Source organism: Ruditapes philippinarum, unplaced genomic scaffold (genome assembly GCF_026571515.1).
Source record: "Ruditapes philippinarum isolate M1 unplaced genomic scaffold, ASM2657151v2 ctg1011_1_1_1_1, whole genome shotgun sequence".
NCBI classification, from domain to species: domain Eukaryota; kingdom Metazoa; phylum Mollusca; class Bivalvia; order Venerida; family Veneridae; genus Ruditapes; species Ruditapes philippinarum.
Genome location: NW_026856759.1, coordinates 236,588 through 264,543, shown reverse-complemented (window position 1 = coordinate 264,543; position 27,956 = coordinate 236,588). Strand labels below are relative to the sequence as shown.

The 27,956-nt window shown below is 34.2% G+C and overlaps 1 protein-coding gene across 1 annotated transcript; it reads right to left on the bottom strand.

Annotated features, from left to right (window-relative positions):
* Positions 1-331: 331 nt before the first annotated feature.
* On the bottom strand, positions 332-24,596 carry LOC132747627 (uncharacterized). Its single transcript, XM_060737060.1, has 3 exons — positions 24,152-24,596; positions 8,205-8,600; positions 332-6,477 (listed from the first exon to the last, which is right to left on the bottom strand). Exons 2-3 carry the CDS (start codon positions 8,596-8,598, stop codon positions 3,149-3,151), a joined length of 3,723 nt encoding a protein of 1,240 aa, XP_060593043.1. The 5' UTR covers positions 8,599-8,600; positions 24,152-24,596; the 3' UTR covers positions 332-3,148.
* Between the last annotated feature and the right edge of the window lie 3,360 nt (positions 24,597-27,956).

Here is a 27,956-nt window from a genome sequence, read left to right as displayed (position 1 = left end):
AGGGGTCATCTACTTGTCATGACCAATCACCATACCAAGTTTGAAGTTCCTAGGCCTAAGGGTTCTTAAGTTATCACTCGGAAACCATTTGGTCTACGGACCGACGGACCGACGGACCGACAGACCGACGGACCGACGGACCGACAAGTGCAAAGCAATATACCCCCTTTTCTTCGAAATGGGGGCATAATAATACTAGTAATTGTAAATGGTCAAAGGCATATTACATGACCATTTTGCCAAATAAACATGTTGTGTTTTTGTTTACTGTTTGACAAATATGATAAAAATATAATAAACAAACAAGGCGTAAATTTAAAAACTGAAATTTACTGAACAAAACAGCAGGGAACAGTGATCGGAAATTGAAGATCATTGATAAAACATAAAATGATGTCATCATTACATTACAAGCTTTCGTTTATAAAATGGAAAAAAAAGTTTATGCAAACAATGGCATCCGTTCGAATTTAACAGTGAAACGAAGTCTATTTGCAGCTGAGCCAAGTCATGACAGAACCAACATAATGGGTTTGCGACCAGCATGGATCCAGACCAGCCTGCGCATCCGCGCAGTCTGATCAGGATCCATGCTGTTTGCTTACAGACCCTATAACAAGTAAAGAAACTGATAGCGAACAGCATGGATCCTGATTAAACTGCGCGGATGCGCAGGCTGGTCTGGATCCATGCTGGTCGCAAACGCACTATGTTGGTTTTATCGTGACGCGGCTCAAATTAATTGACAAAGAAGACAATGGATATGCTTTACATTAATACCATAAATACCATACATTTACATTTATGTGGAACGATAAAATGAAAGTGAATAAACAATAACAAACATTATGAAACCTTTTCTTGTGTCTGGAAATATAAGAAAACAACACAGAAATATTTTCCAAATTAATTAAGTGATAAAGCATCAACTTAAAACATTTTCGTTCATCCAAACATAGAAAGGGTGCTAAACATTTTGAGCAATAACATCAAAAACAATAAAATCTTTTGATAAAAATATTTATCATCAAATACAGAGAAATATACAGCAAATGACATATAGTAATGCTGTGTTTTAACATTTCCTTACCAATACCATTAAGGCAAATGCATGACATGTAAAGATGTTTTTATCACTTCCTTGCGCATACCATTTAGGCTAATGCGCGACATGTAATTTTTTTTTGAACACTTCTTTACGCATACCATGTTGGCTAATGCATGACATGTAATGATGTTATATATTCAGCAATAAAAAGGTTGTATTTATATTATATAATATTACATACTTGAAGCATTCCTTTAACATGTTTAATGCTTTAATGTTTAAAGAAGTTATAAAAATATTAAAGTACAGTAAACCTGCAGTATAGATTAAATAACTCGACACGTTATTAATGTTCTACAACACCTACCGCTAAAAGTACTAAAATATGACCAATACTTAAAGACTTAAAATTGCTTTTTTAACAAACAAAATCCTTTCCAACAAATATAATGCAAATGATGACAAGCAAAATTATTGGCTAATATCTAATTCCGTAGATTATTTGTTATAAACAAAATCGCGACTTAACTACCAAGGAACCTTATAAGATATGGGAAGCACATAATAGCGATCATCTACTTGCCTTAAAATGGAGTATTTAAACAGGTAATAATCAAAGTACAACATAAAATATTCATAAATTTGTAAGTTCTGGATATTTAAAGTGTCCATCCATGTTCTGTAGGGTATATTAAAAATGCTAATTAAAAAGCTGCCAATATAAAAATTACCAATATGGATAATGATTATACTAATTGTGACAAACATTGTACTGATAAACTGATACATCAATAATGTTTATAGACATTATACAATTTAAGTATTATGTTTGGAATAAAGAAGATTCTCTAGCAAATGAAAATAAGGTTTCTTTAAGTATATTAGAGCCGCGTCATGACAAAACCAACATAATGCGTTTGCAACCATCCATACTGTTCGCTTTCAAACTCTATTACAAGTAGCGAAACTGATAGCGAACAGCATGGATCCTGATCAGACTGCGCGGATGCGCAGGCTGGTCTGGATCCATGCTGGTCGCAAACCCATTATGTTGGTTTTGTCATGGCGCGGCTCATTTTCATAAAAAAAACTACTATTCACGCTACAAGATACAATGTCATTTTCAACACATCATTGAATTATCTTATAAAATGACGTAAATTATTGTTAAAGTGTCTTAATATAATTTAGCAAATTTACAAAGTATAAAGCCTTCACTACATACGTTTTCTATCCAAATTGCATGGAGATTCAAATACATGTGCAATACATTTCCAAAATTGACTTATTATCAGTAAAACATAAATGTCATAAATGACAACTTTGAAGGTTGCTTAATATGAAATGATACTTAGCTGGTTCTCTAAATGTAAGCCTTAAAAATAGTTTGCAATTTAATATCCAGTAAGTATCTTTCATTAAGGAGGCATGTAATTGAAATGAATTACATATCATTAACCTGAAGTCCCAGCTTTTCAGTATTGTTTTACATTATGTTATAATACTGAACAACTAAAATAATTTATTAATTATCATTCATGCTAAAATAACCATCTCTAGTCTTTACGTTACATACATAGTCCTTTATGTATGTTTATTCGACAAAATGAAAGTACCATTTAAGACAGCCATGTACTGTACATAATATATACATACATAAATATGCCCTCCTATTAACACAACAGCATTTCTAAATCTAAATACATAGACATTGATAAAACCGCGTTTATTTAAAGACTGGTCACATTTTTCAAATGTTTTGGCAGTTCTTAACTATCCATATAACTAATGCATGGTACAGTCCAAAAGAGCCTTTATCTTGACGCAAAACATTTATTCCTCTCGTAATATTTATTTAGTTTCATTCTTTTAATTGAAAACTGAACATTTTGACTTCAGATGAACTGCGTCGAGTAGGAACATAGTTACATACACTATGTATGTTGACTTTATAGCAGTTTACATAAAGGTAAAAAGTCTAACATTTTCAGCCAAATGGAACAGATGGGACCTACATGATTGCTGTTCATGAATCAATGAAACAAAATCTTAAAAAAACATAACAAGTTTGAAACGTTACAGTTAAGTCCAATTCTTATTTCATTTAGGTACGTTAGTTCTAATTTCTTCTACTGCTTTTTGCTTCTCCTTTAAAAGTTCTTTTAAACGCCGTAATCGTTCTTCTCTTGCTGTAACTGCCTCCTTGAAGGGCAATGGTTCAGTGGTGTCCACAGTAGCTTGCTCTGTCGTTGAATTACATGCTTCTTCTGACACAAACGCACCCGACTTCTCACAAAGTTGAATAGCTTTACAATCGTTAACATACTTTTCTCCATGTTTATCTTTATTATTTATTGTTTGTCCCTGTGTCGCTACCGATGGACTTGTTGATACGTTCTTTAGTAAAGAAACACCACCTAATGACTCGGTTCTTCCTTGTAAAGTTTTAGTCTCCTTTCGGGCCTCTAACTGACTTCTTACAGTATTTGATTGCCCCTGCTTAATCACCGAAGGGTTTTTAAATGGCGAAACAGGTTTTTGAATCGCATGTACACCTTGCATATTTGTAACGCTTTGTAAAGTTTTTGTTTTCGAGTCTGGCTGAGAAACAAATTGATTTCCCATAGCAGACATTGCATTTTTTAAGTTGACAGGAACAGTCTGCAACTGGAGAATACCAGGCACTGAAGAATCCATAGGTTTCAGATAAACTGGAAGTACTGTCAATGGACTTGACTTCGCAATATCTGTATTTCTCAAAACAGGATGTGAAATTACTGGCTTAGGTGCTAACTTATAACTCCCAGAACTAACAACATTTGTGAATGCCGTTTTCATGTCACTTTTTATTGCAGTATTTCCCACTACGTTATTTGCTACACTAAGAATGGGCGTTACTCCTTTTAAAGTATTTGCACTTCCTGCCAGGTTTGTATTTTTTATTGTAATATTTGTCCCACTTAATTTTCCACTGTTGGCAATTCCTGTCTTTGATACAGCTCCCACATTTGTTAAAGTTACAGTTTGCAACTGACTTTTGTTTTCAGAGATATTTTTTGTATTTGATATTAATGTCATTTGCGTGGGAAGTACCAAATTTCCTGGTTTCACGTTGGGTACCACTGCTAATGTTGGCTTTTTCTGAGACTGAACATCTGAATTTGAACCTCCTAACAACGTTGGTCGAATTCCATCTGTTTTTTGAAGTTGACCTACATTCCCAGTAGTTGCAGTAGAATCCAGATTATTTGATTGTACACTTGAAGTTATTATATCACTGTTGACTACGAAGGCTTTTGGTTGTGCCTGGTTGCCTTCTATTGGTATGAGGACATTTTTGCCGTCAATCTTCAGCAAATAGAATTTACACTTTTCGATCTTTTGAGGAGAAGTTGTACTAGGAGTGCTTTTAAATGGAACTGACTGTTGTTGTATTGATGTTGAACTGTTTTGCTCCAATTTATTTTGTACTGCAGGTGATGGTGATACCTTGTGGACAACTGTATGAGTTTGTACTGACGTTGCACATGTTGGTGATTTAACAGCTTTTACTGTGTGTATGTATGATTTGTTTACGTATGGCTGGCTGACAATAACTGTTGGTGACATGGGTTTGTTAAATGGAATCTGCAATACAGTCGGCACGCCACCACTTACACTAGATGGTGACGCTATTGTGGAAATACTCGATGTGTCAGACTTTGGTGGAAGGAATTTGGCTTTGATTGCATCAGAATAAGTTGGTAACTTCGAATACATCTGATTGGGAACAAAATAATGCAACTGTCCATTATTCGTATTCACCAAAATAGGCGTTGATGCTACATTTGATGGTTTTGTTGTATAAGAAGTAACTGTCGTCGTGCTAGGAACGCTCATTAAAACTTTTTTGTACACACCGTTACTATATGCTACTGTAACAACTTTTGTGGTGTTAACAGCACTTGAACTGACAGTACTTGAACTAGAAGAAGTTCCGTATCCATCATCGGGTGGTTCCTGCTTTATCTTTGTATTATCAAAAAGCTTTTGAACAGTCTCGGGAATTTTAAGTACTTTATACTTTTCTTGAACATTTGCCTGTTGTGATGTTTGTGCATTTGAATACAAGGTTTCTTGCTTTGGTACAACGGTTTGCTTTATCTTAATCCGTGCTTTATACATATTTCTGTCTAAACTGTCCCTAAGCAATTGTCTAGCACGCACATATTGGTCACCGTCTTTAACTTCAGAGGCCATGCATTGTTCAGTAACAAACTCCTTTTGCGTTGAAGGTTTAACCGTCTCTTGTAAAAATCCGCTAATCAAGTTCTCCTCTTTCGGCAAATCTTGAATAAGAACAGCGTCTTTGTCAACATTTTTGCTACGTTTCTGTTTTGCATTTTTTACATTATCGCTAGATTTATGCTGATTAGCATGCATACCGGAAACCAGCGGGGATTCCAACAAAGACTGTAAAGCAGTTGTCTTCATATTTATCTTTTTTGAGCTCATTTTTGACTTTTTACTATTGACTGTAGTTTTAATTACATCATCATTTTCTGCGTTTTCAATTTGAACCATTGGCTGTTTTACTTTCTTATTACTGGCCATTGATACCTTTCGTCTCTTCTGTAATAAGAAATCAAAACTGATTTCTTCCTGTTTCCGTTTACTTTCTGTTTCAGCACGTTTCAGTTGAGATTGTGCTACCTCAAATACGCGCTGTTCTTCGAAATCTTTCCTACTCATGGCGTAATCGACTCCGTACTTCGGGTTCACTTTTCTTACACGACCGCTAACATTTGAAGTAACATCTGACTTTAAAAAACTTTCATATCCTTCAGGTCTTAATCTTTTACTTTTCTTCAGATTCTGATTCAGGGAACGCTTTATTCCAATCAGTCTTTTAAGTGAATTTAATTCCACTTTGTGTTTCTTCTTCACAAAAGCCTCTTGAAGTTTTTCTAACTCTTCTGTACTGTAATCTTTCTCGTTCGCATTAATTGCATCTTGTAAAGGACTTACAGGTCTATCAGCAAAATCCTTTGGTAATTTTGATATCGTTCTTCGCACACGAGGGTGAACTTTTTTACCAAACGCAATTTTGCGTGCAGCTATTTTCAAGTCATGCTTTTCTATGATATCTTGTATCTTTGTACACTGTACAGTGTTCTTTTTATTTTTCTTAAACCTTTCCTCTTCAACTTTCATCAAATAAAGCAAATAGTCTTTTTGCTTACTGGGGGTTTTCACATCAAACACATCTTTTCCAGCTTTAAGACGGCGCTTGAACATGATCTTTTTGCACATATTCGAGCACTCAACAAAAGATCGCTTGAATGCTCGAGAAGATATAGATACTTTTGTCTGCATCGCTTGTTCAATATTTGTAAGAACAATGTAGCAAGGATCTATTTTTGTGCATTTCTTCTTTTCCACAGGTATGCCTAGAAAAAATAGATTATTTTTATAATTTTTCACAAGTTTAATATTATTTTACCTTTACTTAATAAGAAATACGAACTAAAACACAAAGCATACTAAAGCAACAAAGTTTATGAGATCGAATATTATTATTATGACTACTTTTTAAACTATATATGCTAGCCAAAATATAACAATGACGTATGTCCAATACTTCATCGCTTCGACTTGTACACACGCTTTAATTTTATTCTTTTGTATTAATATAAATATAGCCAGTAAACATGAGCTTCATTCTTTCAAGAATAGTGGGGAGCGCAATTAGAAGTAAAAACTTCAGAAATATAACATTTACGTATGTCCATTATTCACTCCGTCTTCATGTTCGTTCCCGGCGGTTTAATTTTATCTTTTGTAATAATAAAAATGATCAAAGTTAATCATGATAAGATTATCAAATTATACATTAATTTTTGGTAGATGTCAAATAAAAAAATCGTTATGATTACATCCATATGAAAGGTCACATTGGAGAGCTATTTGCAATCCGTATGAACTCCGAGAGGATTATGAATAATTGGCGAGGTCGTCAGAGTGTACTAGTAATTATTTAGCAAATCGTCACGATTATCCACGTTCCGGTAGGTTACTACATTTTTGTAGATGTTTTTCTAATCTTGTAAAACAAGGAACAATGTTATTTATAAAATATTTACATGTATACTTCATTAAGAAAAATATATTGCAAAAATATTTCATTAATTGCTCATAGAATACGCTCTTCACCAAAACTTTATAAAGATGTGGGCGATAGAAAGTGTGGCAAGCAAGTTGGTCCCTAACTCCTATACATACGTATTTCGTATTTTAATCTGAAAATTTACCTCTATGTGTGACCTTGACCTGGGTTGCAGGGCCTGCATTTTATGCGCGACACTCAGCCACATAATAATGCAAAATTTGTTCCAAGTTACATTAGAATCCCTCAATGCGTGTTAAAGTTTTTTCCCCATAAGAGATTTGAATGTGACCTTGACCTTTGGCCTAGAGACCTGGCTCATATGCAGGGCACTAAGTTTTATAGTGGTAAACAATTCTATAAAGTATCATAAAAATTCCACCATGCATTTAGGAGATATGCTCTGGACAATATCTCGATAATTAATCATCTCTAGTGACATTGGCCTTGCAAAATTAACCTAAATTACATGTGTCATAGCCGTTGTCATGACAGTTACCATTTGTGTCACAATCCCTCAATAATTGATGACAAAATGGTCCCTATACATATCTTCATATTTCTATCTGAACTTTGACCTCCATGTGTGACCTTGACATTGAAAGCAGAAACCTTAATTTAGCGCGGGCTACAGCCAAGTTATATTGAAATCCCTCTTTGCCTGTATAAGTTTTGCTGGTGACAAGCATTTTTCAATGAACTCTGACCTAGTGAACTGGTAGATGTGCGCGACAAGGCTTCTTATAGCGGTGAACATTGCAATGAAGTTTCATCAAAATTCCTCCATGCGTGAAGGGTGCTCCGGGCAAAATTTGACGCCTAAGCCTGCCCGCTAGGTGCGTGTCCATTATATGTCTAGTATTTCAAGCACAGGTGTGGTATTCTATGGCCGTTCATCGTTTAAATATGTTTCAAACTCACACTTCGGACTGGTGTAAACAAATAATCAGTTAAAACGGTTCAACCTATAAGAATTGTTCACACATGAAATATTTCCTATATACTACCTACCTCTTTTCAATGGTTCTTCCGGCGAAAGTATAGGTGGAGAAATACAATCAATATTCGTATTCAGAGACTGTTGAAGAAATGGAGAAGAATCATTGTCCTCAAGTAAGAGAGAAGGTGGGGCATCTGGGTCCTCCATAAAAGACATCGCCGATTCAGTTGATTTGTCCGAATAATCTGCCATTTGTTCAGAAATGGCTTCGTCAATGTGAGATAGAAATGTACTTTCTGAATTGGTTTCGGAACCGTATAAGTTTATGCCAACTTTCCCATTCTCATCTCGATCAGGCAACAATTGACCCTGGTCGTCATAGAGATCAGTTCTGTGGCTGTCATGACTTTCCTTTCTGTCATCCGCCAATGAAAAAACAGCGCCAATCTTAAAATCGAAGTCCATACCTAAAAATAAATGACCAACTTGTGAAATAATGCAAGAATGAAAACATCGATATAAGGAGACTATAAAGTACAAATGTTGTTAAATTTTAGCTCGAGGTACAGTATTTTTATTTATTAAAAAAACGTACATATTCGGTCAAATTTGTCAGTTTCCGCTGATCTTCTCAATTTTTATATGTGTATGTAAACAGTATGGTTATTCACGAAACATCGCAAATTTGCAGACACGAAACCTTTAAATGTTAAGAATACGTTTTTAGGCTCGATCGTCAGACTGCAAGACCATTCTGAAGTCTTTAAACAATGTTTCCAAAATAAGTGCAGTCTAATGTATGTTTTTATTGCAGTTTAAGAATTATAAATGTACGGTTGTTTTAGTTGTGTCATAGTTTTGCACGATTTATATTGAAGTGTATATGTAATTGACAGGCGGATAGATACGCCACTCGAGGACTTTGCAATGTACTGTACAGGTCATAGTGTCCACCCACCCATCCTTTTAACCGTTGTGCTAGCTTACGGAACGTCGGTGGTTCTACTCAGGTACCCCTTCGTGCCTGAAATAATGCACGGAGTGGCACCTGAGGTCTTCCTCCACCAGTAAAGCTGGAACGTCGCGATAAGACCTATACTGTGTCGATGTGACGTAAAACCCAAACAAACCAAACCAAATTAACCGTTGTGAGTCTTAGACAATATGTTCTGACTTAAAATAGCCATTAGTCTATTTAGTTGCATAAAGATAAGCCATATGTTATAATATAATTATAACTGCAGTCAGTGAATTAAGCACGTTTTTAACTTTACTGGCAGTAAAGCTTTTGGTTGTTGTTAAATGTAGATATCATATCGACGTGTTAATAATCAAAATAATAGTATATTTTACAGACTGTGAGTTAGTTCAGAGGTTCATCTTCCGAAGACATAAAGTGTTATATTTTGTATTGATGTGTATAAAATGATATTAAAACAATGCGAAGGCCTTCATCCTATTTCTTCTCCAAATCTCTCCAGAGGCGTGCACGTCGCGGAGAAGGCACACGGCAGGTCAAGGTCAAGTCATCTTAAGTACCAGAGGTGATTGGTTGACCTGTCGTGACTAACTCTGGAGGGTGGCGCTAACAAGAGCCGTTTTATGTCAACCGCCTGTTTGCAGCCGTCACGGAACTTGATGCTTTTCCGGTATTGTCTTTCCTCCATCGAACGAAGAACAGGAATTAGGAAGATCGGCATGAAAAAGACGTCCCCGATGAGACTACTAGAGTGGACCGGCATGGACGCTGAGATCTCGGACATATGGAATTTCCGGCGCCGAGCTAAAATAAACCTAAAAACAACAACAACACCCTATTTCAGTGTTGTTGTTTATTCTGTCCCAGACTAAAGGTCTTATAACTCTTATTAGGTGATAAATGATTTATTTTCGTTTAAGCAAAGCAAATTAAAAAATAATTGCCGTTACCATGGAAGCTAAGACATTCGTAGCCAACATATGCAATAATAAATCGGATCAATCGTATTTTTACAGAATTAAAGAATTTAGTTAACGACAGCTCAAAATCAAGTACACGTATACTTTCTTTTATTTCAAGCTAGTTTTTGTAATTTCTTTTTTCAGCCATGATGCAAAGTTTAAAATGATAAATATTAAAAACATATATTGTTGTGTTTCAATGAGTAAATAATTCAAAAAGAGGTATAACTCGAACAACCTTAGTATTATTCCGCAAATTAGATATAACATAAAATTGGTTGCATAGAATTTCAGAACATTTTGCATCGTGGCAGAAAATTAATTAACACATTGAGTGTTGTAAAATAATGTGAGCCGCGTCACGACAAAACCAACATAGTGCGTTTGCGACCAGCATGGATCCAGACCAGCCTGCGCATCCGCGCAGTCTGATCAGGATCCATGCTGTTCGCTTTCAGTTTCTCTACTTGTTATAGGGTCTGTAAGCGAACAGCATGGATCCTGATCAGACTGCGCTGATGCGCAGGTTGGTCTGGATCCATGCTGGTCGCAAATCCATTACGTTGGTTTTGTCGTGACGCGGCTCATATGTTGCTTGCCACAGTTTTTACTTCAATAATCATGTAAATGTTTTTTGCCATTTTTATTATAAACTAAGCAACAGGAAATTATTTATTATCGAATAACAAATTTACAAAATATTGTTAACTATAAGAACAAAAGACTTAAAGTATCATTGGACAGGCATTGTAACGTAAATCATAAGGTGTAATTACGCGTAACAAAAGGTGGGGTAATGCGAATGAAGGCGTAATAACGCAAACAATGCAGTCTAACGGAAAACTCTATCCCCACCGCGATACTTTTGTAGCAATACAGCTGACCATTATCTAGCACAGCTGAACGAGTTCTTATAGTGTAGTTTTAGAAATTTAGATTTTAAGGCATGACCTGACTCTGGGTTTTCCACAAATAGCAGATCTCGGTGAGTAGAAAATTGGCAGTTTAAACATAACACATATATTCCAAATAGTTCATGTACATTTCTTGAACAACTAAAAGTTCATATTTACACAGGAAAATTATCTACAAGAAAGGTCGTATGCTGTTTGGCAGAATGGAGACAATATTCAAAATGTACACACTTTTTCTTATAAAAGTTAAGAGGCAAATTGGTAGATTTCACGAGCTTCTAAGACCGTTTATTGGATAGACATGATTTATTCTTAATATTTTAGTAGTTCCAATATATTTCCATGATAGGATTCAAATAACGGCAATAACTAGCTAAATAAATCGTGACAAAGAAGTTGAACGCCTACGGACCAGAAACCATAATTGCTATTTTCATAATTTTATAAGTTTGATTATTATTATTTGATAATAGCGCATAGAACACATAAAATTGGTATTTTAATCACATATTAATGTTTAATAAAGTGCCTGGTGCATTAGTTTTTCATTTCATGCTCAAGAAATTATTATTACAATATCAGACAAAGCAATAGCTGATAAACTATATTTGTAATCCGATCGAGTGGGTTTACAAAACAGATACATTTGAATATAAAAAAAAATCCGCCATCAAAGTGTTCGTTTCACAAGCTAACATCTTAAAAATTAAACAATGACAAATTGTTGACCAAATCAATCCAAAACGCAAAAAGTGTCGCCTTTTCATATTTATAAAAACCAGGTACCATTGGACACGAACATCAAGTATTTGTAATGTTTGATTAAAGACCGTTTCGTAATGCTACAAACAAAGTTAAGTGATAATTAATCTATTGGTTCAGAATGGGAAGGTGTTTACAGGATTTTCTATTTTATTGCTTTGGTAGCTTCTAAAAGGGGCCAAAAGTGGCAAAAGGATTAACAGAGCAATTTTGACGTTTCAGATTATTAATGTTACCAACGGACGCTGCAGCATATAATCTGCTCATAAAAAAACTCGTCCTTGACCATGAATCTGATACGGCCTTTTTGTTGCTGTTGTTGTTTTTTTACTTACTATAATCACCTGCCTTACCAAACTTGACAAATATGCTACAAAATGTGTAATGCAAGCAGTTTATAGCGGTTTATGGTCAATCAGTTTGTATCCATTAACACCTACATAGACATATATATAACGAATGTGCCCCATCATGTAACGTATGCGGTTAGGCGGCTACTATAAACTTTCAATTCAATGCATAAAACACATCATAAATATACAAGTTGAGCGCTGTATACAAGACAGACCTCAAAAACATTAACGGACGTGAGAATTATTATTATCGGATATTTCTTAGAAATCGCAAATGAAAACTTAACAGTTTGACTTTTTCAGTGTATACGCCTATATAAACAGTCTGTCCTTCCAACAAGTGGTCTCTGTTGATATATGGAAAACTCAAAAGCAAAAATCGGTATACTGCAGACAGAAAAAAAAATACCAGTATGTTTTATTTACAAATGTACAGAATAATTGACGGTCGAATTGTTTGACATTTCCTGAATATAAGCTTCCTTCTAAGAAAACTTTAAAACAAGACAGTCAATGCGTTACTGAGGTTACTTATGTTGTTTGGCGTCAGACTAACCAACTGTTGGCCTTTGTTGAAGTTTTTCTTTAAAAGAATTTGGATTGAAAATTACAACAGTTTTCAAAGTGTTCGTTTCACTAGCTCACATCTTAAAAACAATGACAAATTGTTGACCAAACAATCCAAAACCAAAACGCAAAGAGTGTCGCCATCTCATCTTCAGAAAAAAACAGGTACCACTGGACATGATGAACATTGGACGCTGGCATGATTTTATCAAATAAGTCCCCATCGTGACCTTTTAAATGCATGGTAAGAGTTTTACTATTCAAATAAGTTTTTCTATCGAATTTCTGCGTTTGGGGCAATTTATCTATCTGCGTTGGTGTTTTTTCCCCTAATATTAGCTACGATGACCTCATAAAGAGGCTGACTAAATGACTTCACAAGTTTGAAAGATTACAAACAAAGTAAAGTGATAATTTAATCTATTGATTCAGGAAGGAAAGGTGTTTACAAGGTTTTCTATTTAATTGCTTTAATTTTGGTAGCTTCTCAAAGGGGCCAATAGTGACAGAAAGATTAAAAGAGGGCCATGATGGCCCTGAGGTCGCTCACCTGTTTATAGGCCCCCGGAGCGGGGCCAGTTTAAACCCCAGGGCTTTTATTTGAACAAACTTGGAAGACACCCATTAGAAAATGTTTCATGATGTTAAGTTTTTACTACACACATATAATGAAAAAAATGACCCCCCCCTTTGGCAGGGCCAATTTTAACCCAAGGGCTTCTACTCGAACAAACTTGGTAGACACCCACAAAAAGATGTTTCCTGCTTAACAATCTAACCTCTAGCTCATTGGGTTTTTTAAAAAAAGATTTTTTAAGTTTTTACTATACACATATAGTTAAAAACAATGACACCTCTGGGGCGGGGCCAGTTTTAACTCCAGGGCTTTTATTTGAACAAACTTTGTAGACACTTACTAGAAGATGTTTCATGCTTAATATCTAAACTCTAGCTATTTGGGTTTTTTCAAAGAAGATTTTTAAGTTTTTGCCATACACATATAAGGAAAATCAATGACCCCCGGGGCGGGGCCAACTTTGACCCCAGGGCTTTTATTTGAACAAACTTGGTAGACACTTACTAGAAGATGTTGCATGCCAAATATCTAAGCTCTAGCTCTTTGGGTTTTTTAAAAGAAGATATTTAAAGTTTTTTCTTCGGTTGCCATGGCAACCAGAGTTCTGCATGGAATTAAATTCTTTGAACAATTTTAAAGGTGACCACCAAAGGAACATTCCTGTGAAGTTTGGATGAAATTGGCTTAGTGGTTTATGAGGAGATGTCATTTAAAGTAAAAGTTAACGGACGGACGTCACTTTGTGACAGGTGAGCTAAAAAAGAGAAATTTGACGAAAGTTCCAGATTATTAGTATTGCCAACGACGGACGCCGGAGAATATTATATTACCTTCTCGTCCTTGACCTTGGTTCTGGACAAGACGCGGTCTTTTTGGCTTGCAGCCACGGCTGCAAGCCCATTTGTTTTGGTAAAGTTGTTCCGGTTAGGTGGTTTCCTGCTTACATTTGTTAGTGCATGATTGAACGAGAAACCAGCTGCAATCGTGCCAATCGCAACTTTTTGGCCCTTTCCGTCACTCTTCGGTTTAATGATTATAGCCGATGTAGTTCCGATTGCAATCGTGACAATTCGGGCGATTCCGTCATACTGCGGAATCAGACGAAGTAATATTACGGAAATCTAAGCTATTTTAGTTACTTCGGTAATCCCAGTTTGTTTATATAAATAGGATTTCTATTTTTACTTGATTTATCGGTTTAAACCGTAATAAATTATAAACGAAATTGTTCCGTTTCAATTCTTTTTCAAGACGCAAAAGTTAGTTTCTTTTATAATTGTTTTTGTCTGTATTAGTTTTATACAATCAGGTACGTATATTAACATATATACCTGATACAATAGAGGATGGTTACGTCTCCAAAGGGTGGTCTTGCTTACCAAATCACACAGAATATTAGTGCATGATCGAGTTATATTTAGATCTAATGAACGCAGTGAGGTAATCTAAAAATAGCCCATGCATATCATTAACCTTACCACGTTAGCGCATCGTATCTGTGGTCGTGCATGCTTATTAATTGGTACCACGTAACGAAGTATTTTAGTGCATTTACTTGTCCATAAAGATGCTATATAAATGAAATTAGCAACTGCCAAAACGAATGATTTCTCTGGAAATGAAATGTGCACACTTGTTTCCTTTTCAGTATGATAGAATAGTTAGTATTTTTATGATTGATTATTTTCTTTATAAGTTTTATACAATAGAGAATAGATTTCAAATCGTTTTGACAAAATATATTCGTTTTTACAAAAAAAAAACAACAACTAAATAAACACTTTATGATATTCAAATACCGTAATTCAAAAAAAATTGTGATAATAAATTGAAAAAAAAAAAATTTAAAGGGTTGGGATGAAGGCACAACTGTGCAAGCCTTTCCTTTTAAAAGGAAACTTTATTTGTTGCTGTTGTTTTTTCACGCCCGTTTAACTCACAACGAGTGTAAAATGTCCATCGGTAAAAATGTTGTGAGCAACTTCCGTTCCTCGTTGTGAGCACCCAGCTATGACGTGTGACACGATAAACAAGGTGAGTTTTTCATAATTTTTGAAGATTACAGACATTTATGTAAAACTATCGGAATGCAGTTAGCTAGCGATGTGTTTTCCGAGTATGCACATGTAATGGTGGACAATTTGATGGAAATACCGTGCGACGCAGTCACTCGGGGTAGCTGGAAAACTGGAGACAACTTCTCTCCGGACCAAATTTAACATTGAAAACGTCGTTTCTGGTGAAGTTTTGTGCATTTTAACCTAAAACAGATGCCCACAAGTCTTCAGCGTAAATTATTATCTGAAAGTCTTCATAGAAACGAAGATAAACCCTTTTTTGCTTTAATCCTCGTTGTGAGCACCATAACCTCGTTGTGAGCAAGACAAGCGCAGTGCGTGTCTGGTTTTAATATGTAATTCAGATGGTGAAAATACAATTTTCAATCTACCAAAGCAATTAAAACGTTTTTGCACAGCAGCATTTCTTTGCAAGACGTTGTGCATACCCCGAAGGGAGGCATATTAGTTTTGAACTGTCCATCCGTCAGTCCGTCAATCCGTCCGAAAATTTTAACATTGGCCATAAGTTCCTTATTAGTGAACGGATTTGATTCATATTTGAACACAACATCCCTAAGCACAAGACCTTCCTACGGACCTGTACTTTTACCTTGACCCCTGAGTGGCCTTTACCTTGAAGGTCAAATTGTCCAAAAACATTTAAGATTGGCCATAATGTCCTTATTAGTAAATCAATTTAATTCATATTTAGGCACAATACCTCTTTGGACAAGGCCTTCCAACTGACCTATATTCTTTTGACCTTGACCCCTGAATGACCTTCACCTTGAAGGTCAAATTGTCCAAAAACTTAGAAATTGGTCATAACTTCCTTATCAGTATACGGATTCTACTCATATTTGGACACAACACCCCTTTAGACAAGACCTTCAAACTGATCTGTATTTTTTTTTACCTTGAACCCTGAATGACCTTCTAGAACAACCAAAAATTTAACATTGGTCATAACTTCTTTATTAGTAAGTGGAATTCATATTTGGACACAATGCCCCTTTGGACAAGACCTTCCAACTGACCTATATTTATTACACCTTGACATTGAATGACCTTCAAATTGAAGATCTTATTGTCCAAAAACAAATCTGGTCCATAAATCAAAGGACAAAGCACCACTCCGTGGGCATTGTCAACTTAACGTGACAGTTCTTGTTCTACATACCTTGGTCAGTCTTTAGCTCAGGATTAACACATGTATGTGTGTATCACACAGATTGTGAAATTGTTGAAATATTCATAAACTCCCCGTGATGTTCACTCGTGCCACACTATAGTATACGAAATAAAATACCTGATTTACCTCCCCTGATTAGTTTTTCGCGGAGGATTACTTATTTAGTGTGTTGTAACTTTTTAACACTACACAAATATATTCTTAGCTTAATAGATGATGGTAAACAAAAAAAATACATATACCTACGATTTTGCAAAAGTTTTGTGTTTTGTGCAAATGGTGGTGAACTAATAAGGGGAGGTAAATTATGTATTTAATTGCATATACTTCGTGTTGTCAGAGTTAACATCGAGGGCAGTATGTGTGATATAAACATGCATGTATTTATCCTGAGCTTCATTCATAAAGAAGAACTATTGCAAAGAAAAACTATTGTGCAAAAATGTTTTGATTGCTTTTGGTAGCTTGAAAATTGTATTCTCGCCATTTGAATTACATTTTAAAACCAGACAAGCACTGCGCTTGTCTTGCTCACAACGAGGTTATGGTGCTCACAACGAGGATTAAAGCAAAAAAGGGTATAGCTTCGTTTCTATGAAGACTTTCAGATAATAATTTACGCTGAAGTCTTGTGGGCATCTGTTATAGGTTAAAATGCACAAAACTTCACCAGAAACGACGTTTTCAATGTTAAATTTGGTCCGGAGAGAAGTTGTCTCCAGTTTTCCAGCTACCCCCAGTGGCTGCGTCGCACGGTTTTTCCATCAAATTGTTCACCAACAGGCAATATCTTTACATGTGCATACTCGGAAAACACATCGCTAGCTAACTGCATTCCGATATTTTTACATAAATGTCTGTAATCTTCAAAAAATATGAAAAAATCACCTTGTTTATCGTGTCACACGTCATAGATGGGTGCTCACAACGAGGAACGGAAGTTGCTCACAACATTTTTACCGATGGACATTTTACACTCGTTGTGAGTTAAACGGGCGTGTTTTTACTTACTAGAATTACCAACCTTACCAAACTTAACAAATATGATACAAAATATGTAAATGTGCAAGCAGCCTAAAGCGGTTTATGGAATATCAGTTTGTATTAACACTTACATAGACAGATATAAATATATATAACGAATGTGCCCTATCATGTAACGTAAGCGGTTAAGCCGTTACTATAAACGTTCAATTCACGGCAGAAACAAATCATAAAGATACACTAATCGCTGCATAACAGATAGACGTCAAAAACATTAAACGACATGAGAATTATTAATATCGAGTATTTCTTAGAAATCGTAAATGAAAACTGTAACATTTGTTTAGTGTATGCACCTATATATACAGTCTGTCTCTCGAACAAGTAGTCTTTGTTTATATATGGAAAACCACTGTGCACTTATAGTCAAGAGCAAAATCGGTATACTGCAGACAGAAAAAAAAATACCACAATATTTTATTTTAAAAAAGTGCAAAATAATTGACGGTCGAATTGTTCGACATTTCCTGCAGGAAAACTTTAAAACAAGACAGTCAAGGCGTTACTAAGATTACTTATGTTGTTTGGCGTCAGACTAACCAACTGTTGGCCTTTGTTGAAGTTTTTCTTTAAAAGAATTTGGATTGAAAATTACAACAGTTTTCAATCAGCAAAACAATCACAAAAACATAATAAGTAAGTCATTGTAAACTATGCTTCTTTATCAATTATCTATCCAATGGTGTCCCGTATGTTCTGTTGAGAAATTATAGGCTTAGCCGGCATGTCTTTGAATATCTATTACCTAAATAGACACTTAACGACGAAAACACACATATAGCGAGTATAGACTACCCTACTTACAGTCACTGAAACGTGTCTTTCTTAGCTATTTATATTTATTCATATTGACATGTGAGTTAAATATGCTCTGCGGATCTGACTAGCTCGATATCATCACATTTCTATCTTATATGAGCTCCACAGATGTCTGAATGCAGAAACAAAATGAACAAGAATTTGTAACAGAGTAACCAACGTCCCCTGCCTCGGGGAAGTTTTATATGAAGCATAAAATTGTGCTATTTCAAAAGATTAAGGTATGGATCTCAGGACTTTCAGTCCAAAATTATCATCAATGCAAGATCTGCAAATGCAACAATAAATTTATTAAAGAAATAAAATGAAACACGGAATTAAAACAAGAGCTGTCACAGGAGACAGCGAAGCTCGACTAATAAAATACTGGACGCAGTAAGGAGGACAAAACTATGAAAGAAAAATCAATTATGTAAAATTATGTATTAAGTTATAGTAAAAAAATAATATTTGTTAACATTAATTCCAAGGTCAAGGGGAATAATTCTAGAAATAGTCATGCTAGTGTTATGGACCTTGTCACACAACAGTTGTGTAATGATAAGAAATATATATTTGAAGTTTGAAGTAGATACCTTAAAAAGTAAAGAAGTTATTATATTTCTTAAAGAAAATCTTAAGTTCAAAGAGAGATAAATCTGTAAATATTGCTTCAAGAGTTATGAACATTGTCACATAAAATGTAATTGATGATAAGGAATAAGTATTTGAAGTTTGAAGTAGATATAATTAAAAATAAAAATGTAATGATAAAAAATAACATTTTTCTAGTAAAAAAATCTAAGTTAATGGGGAGATAATTATTGCAATATTGGTGCTAGAGTTATGAACCTTGTCACATAAGATGTGGATGATGATAAGGTAAATATATTTGAAGTATGAAGTTGATCCCTTTAGAAATAAATAAGTAACAGTAAAAAATAATATTTTTTATGGAAAATTCTAAGTTCAAAGGGAGATAAATCTGAAAATATTGGTGCTAGAGTTATGAACCTTGTCACATAAGATGGGGATGATGATAACGTAAATATATTTGAAGTATGAGGTTGATCCCTTAAGAAATTAAGAAGAAACAGTAAGAAATAGTATTTTTTGAGGAAAATTCTAAGTTCAAGGGGAGATAAATCTGAAAATATTGGTGCTAGAGTTATGAACCTTGTCACATAAGATGGGGATGATGATAAGGTACATATATTTGAAGTATGAGGTTGATCCCTTAAGAAATAAAGAAGTAACAGTAAAAAATTGTATTTTTTAAGGAAAATTCTAAGTTCAAGGGGAGATAAATCTGAAAATATTGGTGCTAGAGTTATGAACCTTGTCACATAAGATGTGGTTGATGATAAGGAACATATATTTGAAGTTTGAAGTTGATACCTTAAGAAATGACAAAGTTATAGTGAAAAATATTTTACTGCACCAAAACTTTAATCTAAAATCTGGACGCGGACGCCGACGCCGGGGCGAGTAGGACAGCTCTCCATATACTTCGTATAGTCGAGCTAAAAATCTATCATGTTCAGCTTTGACCTCTAAGTGTGACCTTGACCTTGGAGGTATGGACACAGGTGTTACGCATGACATATCATCTTACCATTGTGACTATTTGTGCCAAGTATATTCAAAATCCCTTGATCTATGAAGAAGTCATGTACGGGAAACAAAATATACCATATAACAGGCTCTGTTTAACCTTTGACCTCTAAGTGTGACCTTGACCTTGGAGGTAGGGGTGCAGATGTTGTACTTGACTTATCCTCTTATTATTGTGACAATTTGTGCCAAGTGATTTCAAAATCCCGAAAAAGTTCTAGATTGGACACAAAATATACCCTAAAACAGACTATGTTAATTTTTGACCTCCAAGTGTGACCTTGAACTTGGAGGTAGAGATGCAAGTGTTGCGCATGACACATTGTCTTACTATAGTGACTATTTGTCGCAAGTATTTACAAAATCCTTTGATCTATCAAAAAGTTATGGACCGGACACAAAATATACTCTGTAACAGACTATGTTAATCTTTGACCTCCAAGTGTGACCTTGACATTGGAGGTAGGTGACCGGTTTTGCGCATGACACATCCTCTCATTATTGTGAACTATTGTGGCAAGTATTTACAAAATTCTTTCAAAGATAAGAAAGTAATGGACCGGACACGACATAAACCCTAAAATACACAATGTTGACCTTGAATGAGCAAGTGCGACCTTGCCCCTGGGGATAGGGGTCTGGTTGTTGCGCATGACACATTGTCTTATTATATCAAACATTTGTGCCAAGTTATTTCAGTTCCTTTGACAAATGACAAAGTTATGGATCGGACACGAAAGTGTGACAGACGGACGGAGCCTATTTCTATATCCCCCTTTTTTCTTCGAAAAGGCGGGGGACAAAGAAAAATGGGGGGGGGGGGTGAGAAATTCTTACATAATTGCATGCGATCGTACAGAAATATACTCACAATCAATATTGAAAATCAATATTTTGTGAACGTTTATTTTTTTTTTTGAGAAATCTTGCACAATGAAAATGATTTGGGGAAAAAAGAAGAGAGCAAATGATCTCCAATTTGCACACAAGTTATTGGTCCCGACCTTCAACAAATTGTACACAAATCTCGAAAAATATTTCCAGTCCCGTCATGTCTAAAAACCTCAGCGGGGAAACCTTTAACCAATGGTAGGATACTTCGTCATCGCGCACCTGCAAGATGCTCCAGTCGGACTTAAGTCAATCTTTGGTGCACTACATTAATGATTTTATTTTTTTTATTCTTACTTTTTCTTAGAATGAAAAAAAAACATAAATAGAGTCGACCAAAAAAAACAGTCCGATTCGGAGCATTTTACAGGTGCACGATGACATATCATTGAAAGATTTTTCTTTTTCTTTGCAAAAAAAGTAGTCCGAGCAGTGTAAGCAGATTAGACTAGAAAAAGAAACAATGTTTTGAGATTTATTTCACCAAATGCCTCCGACATCAAAAAAATCCATCCAAATGCATATAAAATGAAACGGCTTTAACAGGGTTTGCAGTTCGATAATATGATCCTTAGAAAGAAGCATACACTCTATTTCATCAAATAGGAAGAAATGAAATCCGGACCAATCTTCCAGGGATTTTTTTAACAAGGAAGATTTTAATCGCTTTTTGTTACAGAACAATCACAATACTGGCATAAGGTGTGGGGGAAAATCCACATCATGTGATTAAAAAAAACGTTTAATACATTAACACGAGATATTTCAACATAGAATATTTAGATAATTTTGATTTCGAGTAAGAGGAGAAGCTATACGAAAGTTGTTGATTTACCAATCAAAGACACTTTCGATTGTACTGTAAAAGTTGTAAGGCTGATATTTTTGATTATTATGATAAGACCTAGCGAGGTGGGTGGGGTGGCTTTTTTCGGCCCCTGTTATATAATGAAAAAGACTAGTCGTCACAGGTCATTTCCAACAACCTCCGTATTACATGTATATAACTGTTGTCTGGTTATTAGATACAGACTGAGGAGTGTGGTCACTGTTAAAGTTCTGAAGTGTATTCTAAATGCAATCACGTACATTGCTTGCATTAAAAACTACGACATTTTTTGTCATTCATGTGCAAGGTGCAATAGAAGAATCTACATCATATCCTATTGTTCTTAAACTTCTAAAACAAAAGATTTAACATTTATTTTGGCCCAATAAAGTTCACCAATCTTTTACTTTACTTGCTGTCCTTTGCTGTAAAAATCTAATATTGTTGAGAGTTGTGTTGTTGTTTGTTGTTGTTGTTGTTGTGATGGTTTTGTTATTGTTGTTTTGTAAAAGAATATAAAATAAAAAAAATGGTTATTCACCATAAACTACATTACAGTACTTCTGATCCGACTTCACCCATCTTAAAGAATCGAGGTACAATATAATTATATACAGTATTCAAAACCGTTATTTTTTATCGGTATTTTATGTCAATCAATATTTTTGTTATCATTGATAGAAACGTTGAATTACTGGATTGTCAAGCTATATTAATTCTTTCTTATAAAAAAATAAGCATAAACCTCACTACAGCTTATTATATTAGCATCACATGCTTTTCTCTGTCAAGGTGAACTATCAAGGTGAACCGTCATCCACGCTAGTTTAATAGTTCAAATTGTAATTAATTTTCGAACTGGTTGGAGACATCAAAATCGGCCACCATGAAACCCGGACCCCCCTTAACGCTTTAGTTGTTCAACAACAATCACTTTTTTTCAAAAAGTTATTCTCCGTACATGATTGGTTAATCACCGTTGTATGTTTTTTTTAAACTGGTAATAAAATCTATACTTCATTTGCACACATTGTAGTTTCAAATGGGTACATGAAAGAATATATTCCAGTGCAATTAAAAAAATAAAAGAATTATATGTTAACATGAAAATATTATTGTAGTCTGTATCATCAAGACGTTTGAAAGAAAATCTCAAACGTCTGGATGATACATACGAGTGACCTACAGGCTACTAATCGACCTTCTCAGACTCCGGTCTCCGACGCTCACCGGTCTCCAAAGACTTTCTTCTATCGATCGATTATTTTCAACTGTATTCTCGATACAAACGTTTTTTTTTTTTTTTTTTTTTCCATACAATTTTGAGAACAGTAAAATGAAAAATCTCTAAATTATTAAAACTTTCACGCATGAAACCATTTTAACTTGTCTTTTAAAGTTTAATCTGTGTGTGTTAGATAACGATAATGTTTCTTTCATAATTTACTAGTGGAAGTGATGAGTCTTTTTAAAACAAGTGTGATTCGTCATAATCCACGAAATAAATACAGTTATACTTATTTTATATTACGTGCAATAATATCGGGATTCCATTCGTTCATTCTTAATGCAGTACGTACTGCTTAATTAGGATTACATAAATATAAGACACTGCTCACAACTTGAACGCTGATAAAAAAGAATATGAAAAAATAAATAATATAAAGTATAATATAGGGTCTACTGCTTTTTTAACCTTTAAACAAACACATACGCCTTTTCACATGTGCAATGCTTAAAATTACTTAATATTTTTCTTCACAGACCGTAATTAATAGGCTACATACATCGGTTATAACCTTAAACATTACTTTATAATAATGTAATAACTGATTGAGTGTAGTAAATTGGTTTGTTCATCTCATCTCAGTAAGCAAAACTTGGAAATAGATAGAAATGTGCCGCTCAGGAGAAAAGGAAAATATGAATATGCATATTTGAAACAGTTTTGTAATTTACTATATAGATATCATCTATATGTTTCCCCTGTGACAATGTAACATAATATAAATTTTGTTGTAATTTTAAAGGTTATCTGTATGTTTCAGCAAATATCAGCGTCAGAAATTGATTAAAATCCTACAAAATTCAAACGGCATTGATAACGGCCATATCACGGTACGTTTTATTAATGACCGGATTCCGCATAACAGCATTTAAATCACCCGCTAGTCGTCAGTCATTTGCATTGTCACATAAACCATTTCTTATTTAATACAAAATGTACACTAAAGAAGTTTATTAATTTAATCAGTTGTTAACAGTTTCCATGATACGACATTTCGGCAAATAATTTTATACAATCATTCGATCTCTTTTTACATATTTGACAACCGGAAGAACACGTGATTACGACGTCACATTATAGATGAAAAATATATGAACAAAAAGGCGAGATATCTTGATGTTCACTAGCTCTTTACTGACGTTAATTTCACAAAAGATAAATGAAACAAAAGGTAATGTGTTCTCTTACCCGTTAAACTGTATGACTCAAATAAACTACGGCAATAGTCGCTTTTCCTGTTTACTTTTGTCTATCTTGTAAACAACATGGCGGAATAATTATTGCTTCCCACAATGCACTGCGTGTATGTTAAGTGCCGGACACGGAGGAATAACACCTAATATACCTTTCTCTACACATAATGATTGCATTTTAAAATGAAATATATTTTATTACATGAATATAAATGGTAAATATCACTTTTGAACATTTATTTCATAAATAACATATGTTTCAAGATCTACTTCTTGACACATAGATAAGGCCAGTATATATTAATGCGCACTGCAAATATAGTTCTTTTTTAAGTTTATAACTAATCGTGCCAGTGTTTGCTGAGACACCAAATTTCTAAAACTTGATAAAAACTGGCTTTACTTTCTTTTTTAAATAAATACGTCAATGAAATATGGATCTATATCCTCAGGCATATAAAGTTTTGATCGGTGAAAGTCACATGATACACACGCCTTATGATCCGGTCCCGGATGAAAGTGTACGCCTACAGTTAGTTTATTTTCTATTGTCTTAGCTATTTTTAAACCGCTTAAAAGTTATTTGTAATGAATTTAGAAATTTTTATTTGTTTCTGAGTTGATAACTATCATAGATAAAGGAAATATATATTTTTGTTTTCAAAGTTTATAATCACTATGTGTATTAGTGTCCGTGTCGTAAACTTGATATCATTCATAATTGGAGCGGAAACCACAGCAGAGCGGTGTTGTAGTAAATATCGCTATTATGCACGTACGGAAGTTATGTAATTTCTAGCTGTACTTAATTATACCTGATTTCTTGTCATAACGATTGGAAGCATTTGTTTAAATATTTTTATTACGTTGGTTTGATCCCATGTTGATATTTTATGGCTACCCTTGTTTAAATGAATAATTTATAGAATAGTTTGGACATTATAGCTCTATAAAACGTGAACAATATGCATTTATTACTTATTAATGTATCACTTCTGGAAATAAAATGAAGTTAGAAAAAACCTTATATTCTTATTAATTATAGATTCTAGTGATCTGGTAGTTAAATATAAACTTACTTATTTACATGTACTTATATCGTCCCTTGTCTAATAGATTCTAGAGCATAAACAAGTGAATATAACACCTAAATTCAATATTTTAAACAAAATATGGATCTACATATTTGATGAAGGGGTTTACAAGAAAAAAAATCAGAGGGATGGTACTTTTTGTTATTAAAAGTCTTGTTCCGGTGAGTATGTAGCCTCTGTTTAAAAAATAAAATCAAGCAGACGACACATTAAGAAGAGATTTAAATTATTCTAAAATGAAACAGCAAGACAGTTTAAGGTAAAACGTAACTAAAAGTTTCATGGTGTGAAATCTGCCCAAGATTATTCTTGCTTTAGAGTTTTACGTCTCACTTTACAACGGCTCTACGGAAATTTAAGCTATTGTTTAATAATATTTTATTGCTTATATAAACATACTTCAAATATGTTAAAATTTTTAAATTCAAAATGGTTGGCCCAGCTGTTTTTGCAACATTATCAAGATCGATTCCTGGAAAAGCGAAAATATACCTGCAAATATTTGTATATTTATGAATATACATGTATGCCTTAACACTGTGCTTATCACGTGATATTGTGTGGTATGCGCGGAGGCCTACAACGCCAGTTCTGGTTTTATTTTCTTCCATTACAATCGTTAAAATTTCCTTATTTTTTTTTCGAGGTAAAGTATACAGCCCGCTTATTATTGTGAGAAATCCATAGGTGGGGGGGGGGGGGTCAATATTTCTTCATTAAAATGAACCGTTTGTTTGAAAAATCAGAAACTCACGAGGTTCCGCTCAAAATTTAAGACAAAAAAGCTGATATTTCCCCAAGAAACATTGGTCATTGGTGATGTCGAAGTTCCATGACTTATTTTCCCAGCATATATTTTTCAGTTTCAGCTCTTCCAGAATTTATAAGAGGTTGTTTCAAAAACACTTCCGTTGTGCATACACACTACCTGTACATCGCCATATTTATAATTTTTTCCAGCTGCTCAGCACATTTACTACTTGATTTTTTGATTATTTTGGACAGACTTTACAAAGGGTGTAGACAAGTACTTAAATCGACACAAAAATAATGTGCTTAAATTAAAACAACAACAACAACAAATGCCTGTTTGGTATCTGTATATATAACGCAACAGTGTAAACTCATCAAATGATTTTATTGATGATAAACCATCAAAAAATATATTGGTAATTACCATTTTTATTTTTAGAATACATGTACATATTTTTGAAACCAAAAATACTTTGACACAGATATTGTCGTTTAATTGATTATTTCCGGTTGATATATACATTCACTTCCCATCATCAATTTAATATCAAGATACCATATCCCACCGGAGCTTTTCCCACCATTATGCATGTCATGTGCGCCATTTTGTATAGGTTAGCGCTAAATTTTATGAGTGGTTAAAATTATATGGTTTGTTTATAATTTTTCAAATACTTCGGTAAATTTAATTTATTTAATCGGTACTAAATTGTCATTAAATACTACCCAGTTGAATCAGCGTATCACGTTAAATCGCACGTGTTAAGATTCAAAAAATAATTTCAACCACTAAGTAGGTTAGTCAGCATATTAATTTCATTTTCCATTTTCCAGATTTAATTGAATTTATGCAGACTTAACAAATACTAACGTAATATTATATGGTTAGCATCTGAGTATGATTTTTTGATGTTGTTGATTCTTTTCCCTATTTTTTCTTTTGTTGCTGCTGCTGTTGTCGTCCAAACCGATAAGCTTACATCGACCAACACACTATTTGACCTATTAGCGAGGTATGTTTACTACATCGTAATGAAATATAACCGTCGTACAGAAAATTTAATTTTATTTCAGAATATTTCCATAACATTGATAAATTATCACTTTTGCGTCCACCCAAATTAAATGCATCAATTAAAGAATTTAAAACATTTCGATTTCATTGGACAAAATATAATTCTAGCCACTAAAGCTTATTTAAGTTTATTATCCCTCACTTGTTTCGTAATGTTTACTTCCCATAGGCCTCTGTGAGTTATTCTTACTGTTAATGCAAGTGTACCACGTGACAAAGAATTTTGTACTGTTACATAGGTAATAGTACTTTTTAACAGTATAAAATCTGGTCACGTGGTCTATTTTCTAAATAAAATGGCCGCCATTTTTTCTCGATTCATTCTTATTTTCCACGATAGGACATCACCAAAGTAACTATGATACCCATAAAATTTAGTTGTTTTCACCCTGGAGTGCTTCTCGCGTATAGAATATCTTTTTGTTGAATAGTCAAAAAGTAAGCATCTGTTTTCAACGGAAGTAATTGCAATGTGAATAATTATGTGTCAAAGCATGTTAAAGCATGCAACAAAGGATTATTAAACAAATTTTAATCAGTGAAACGTTACAGATGGTGGACAGTCATAGGATATCATCGTTATTTTGTCAAAAAACATGCGAAGAATATTCTGGATACAAAAGGACCAGATTTCACAGATCATAACCGTATAAATGGGCTAGTGTTTTGTTTTCCAAATAAAACACAGCTTATTCTATGTTTATGACTAGTAGATATCATTACTTGCTTAAAGAATAAAAGGAAAAGAAAACTTCTCAAGTAGGCCTGAAGTACACTTAAAACTTAAAAGGTAAGGACAGTTAAGTTATTGTTACTCTTGGTTTATTTTTGTTACAGTTAGATTTAGTTGACAATTTCAGATCATCACAGTATTTTTG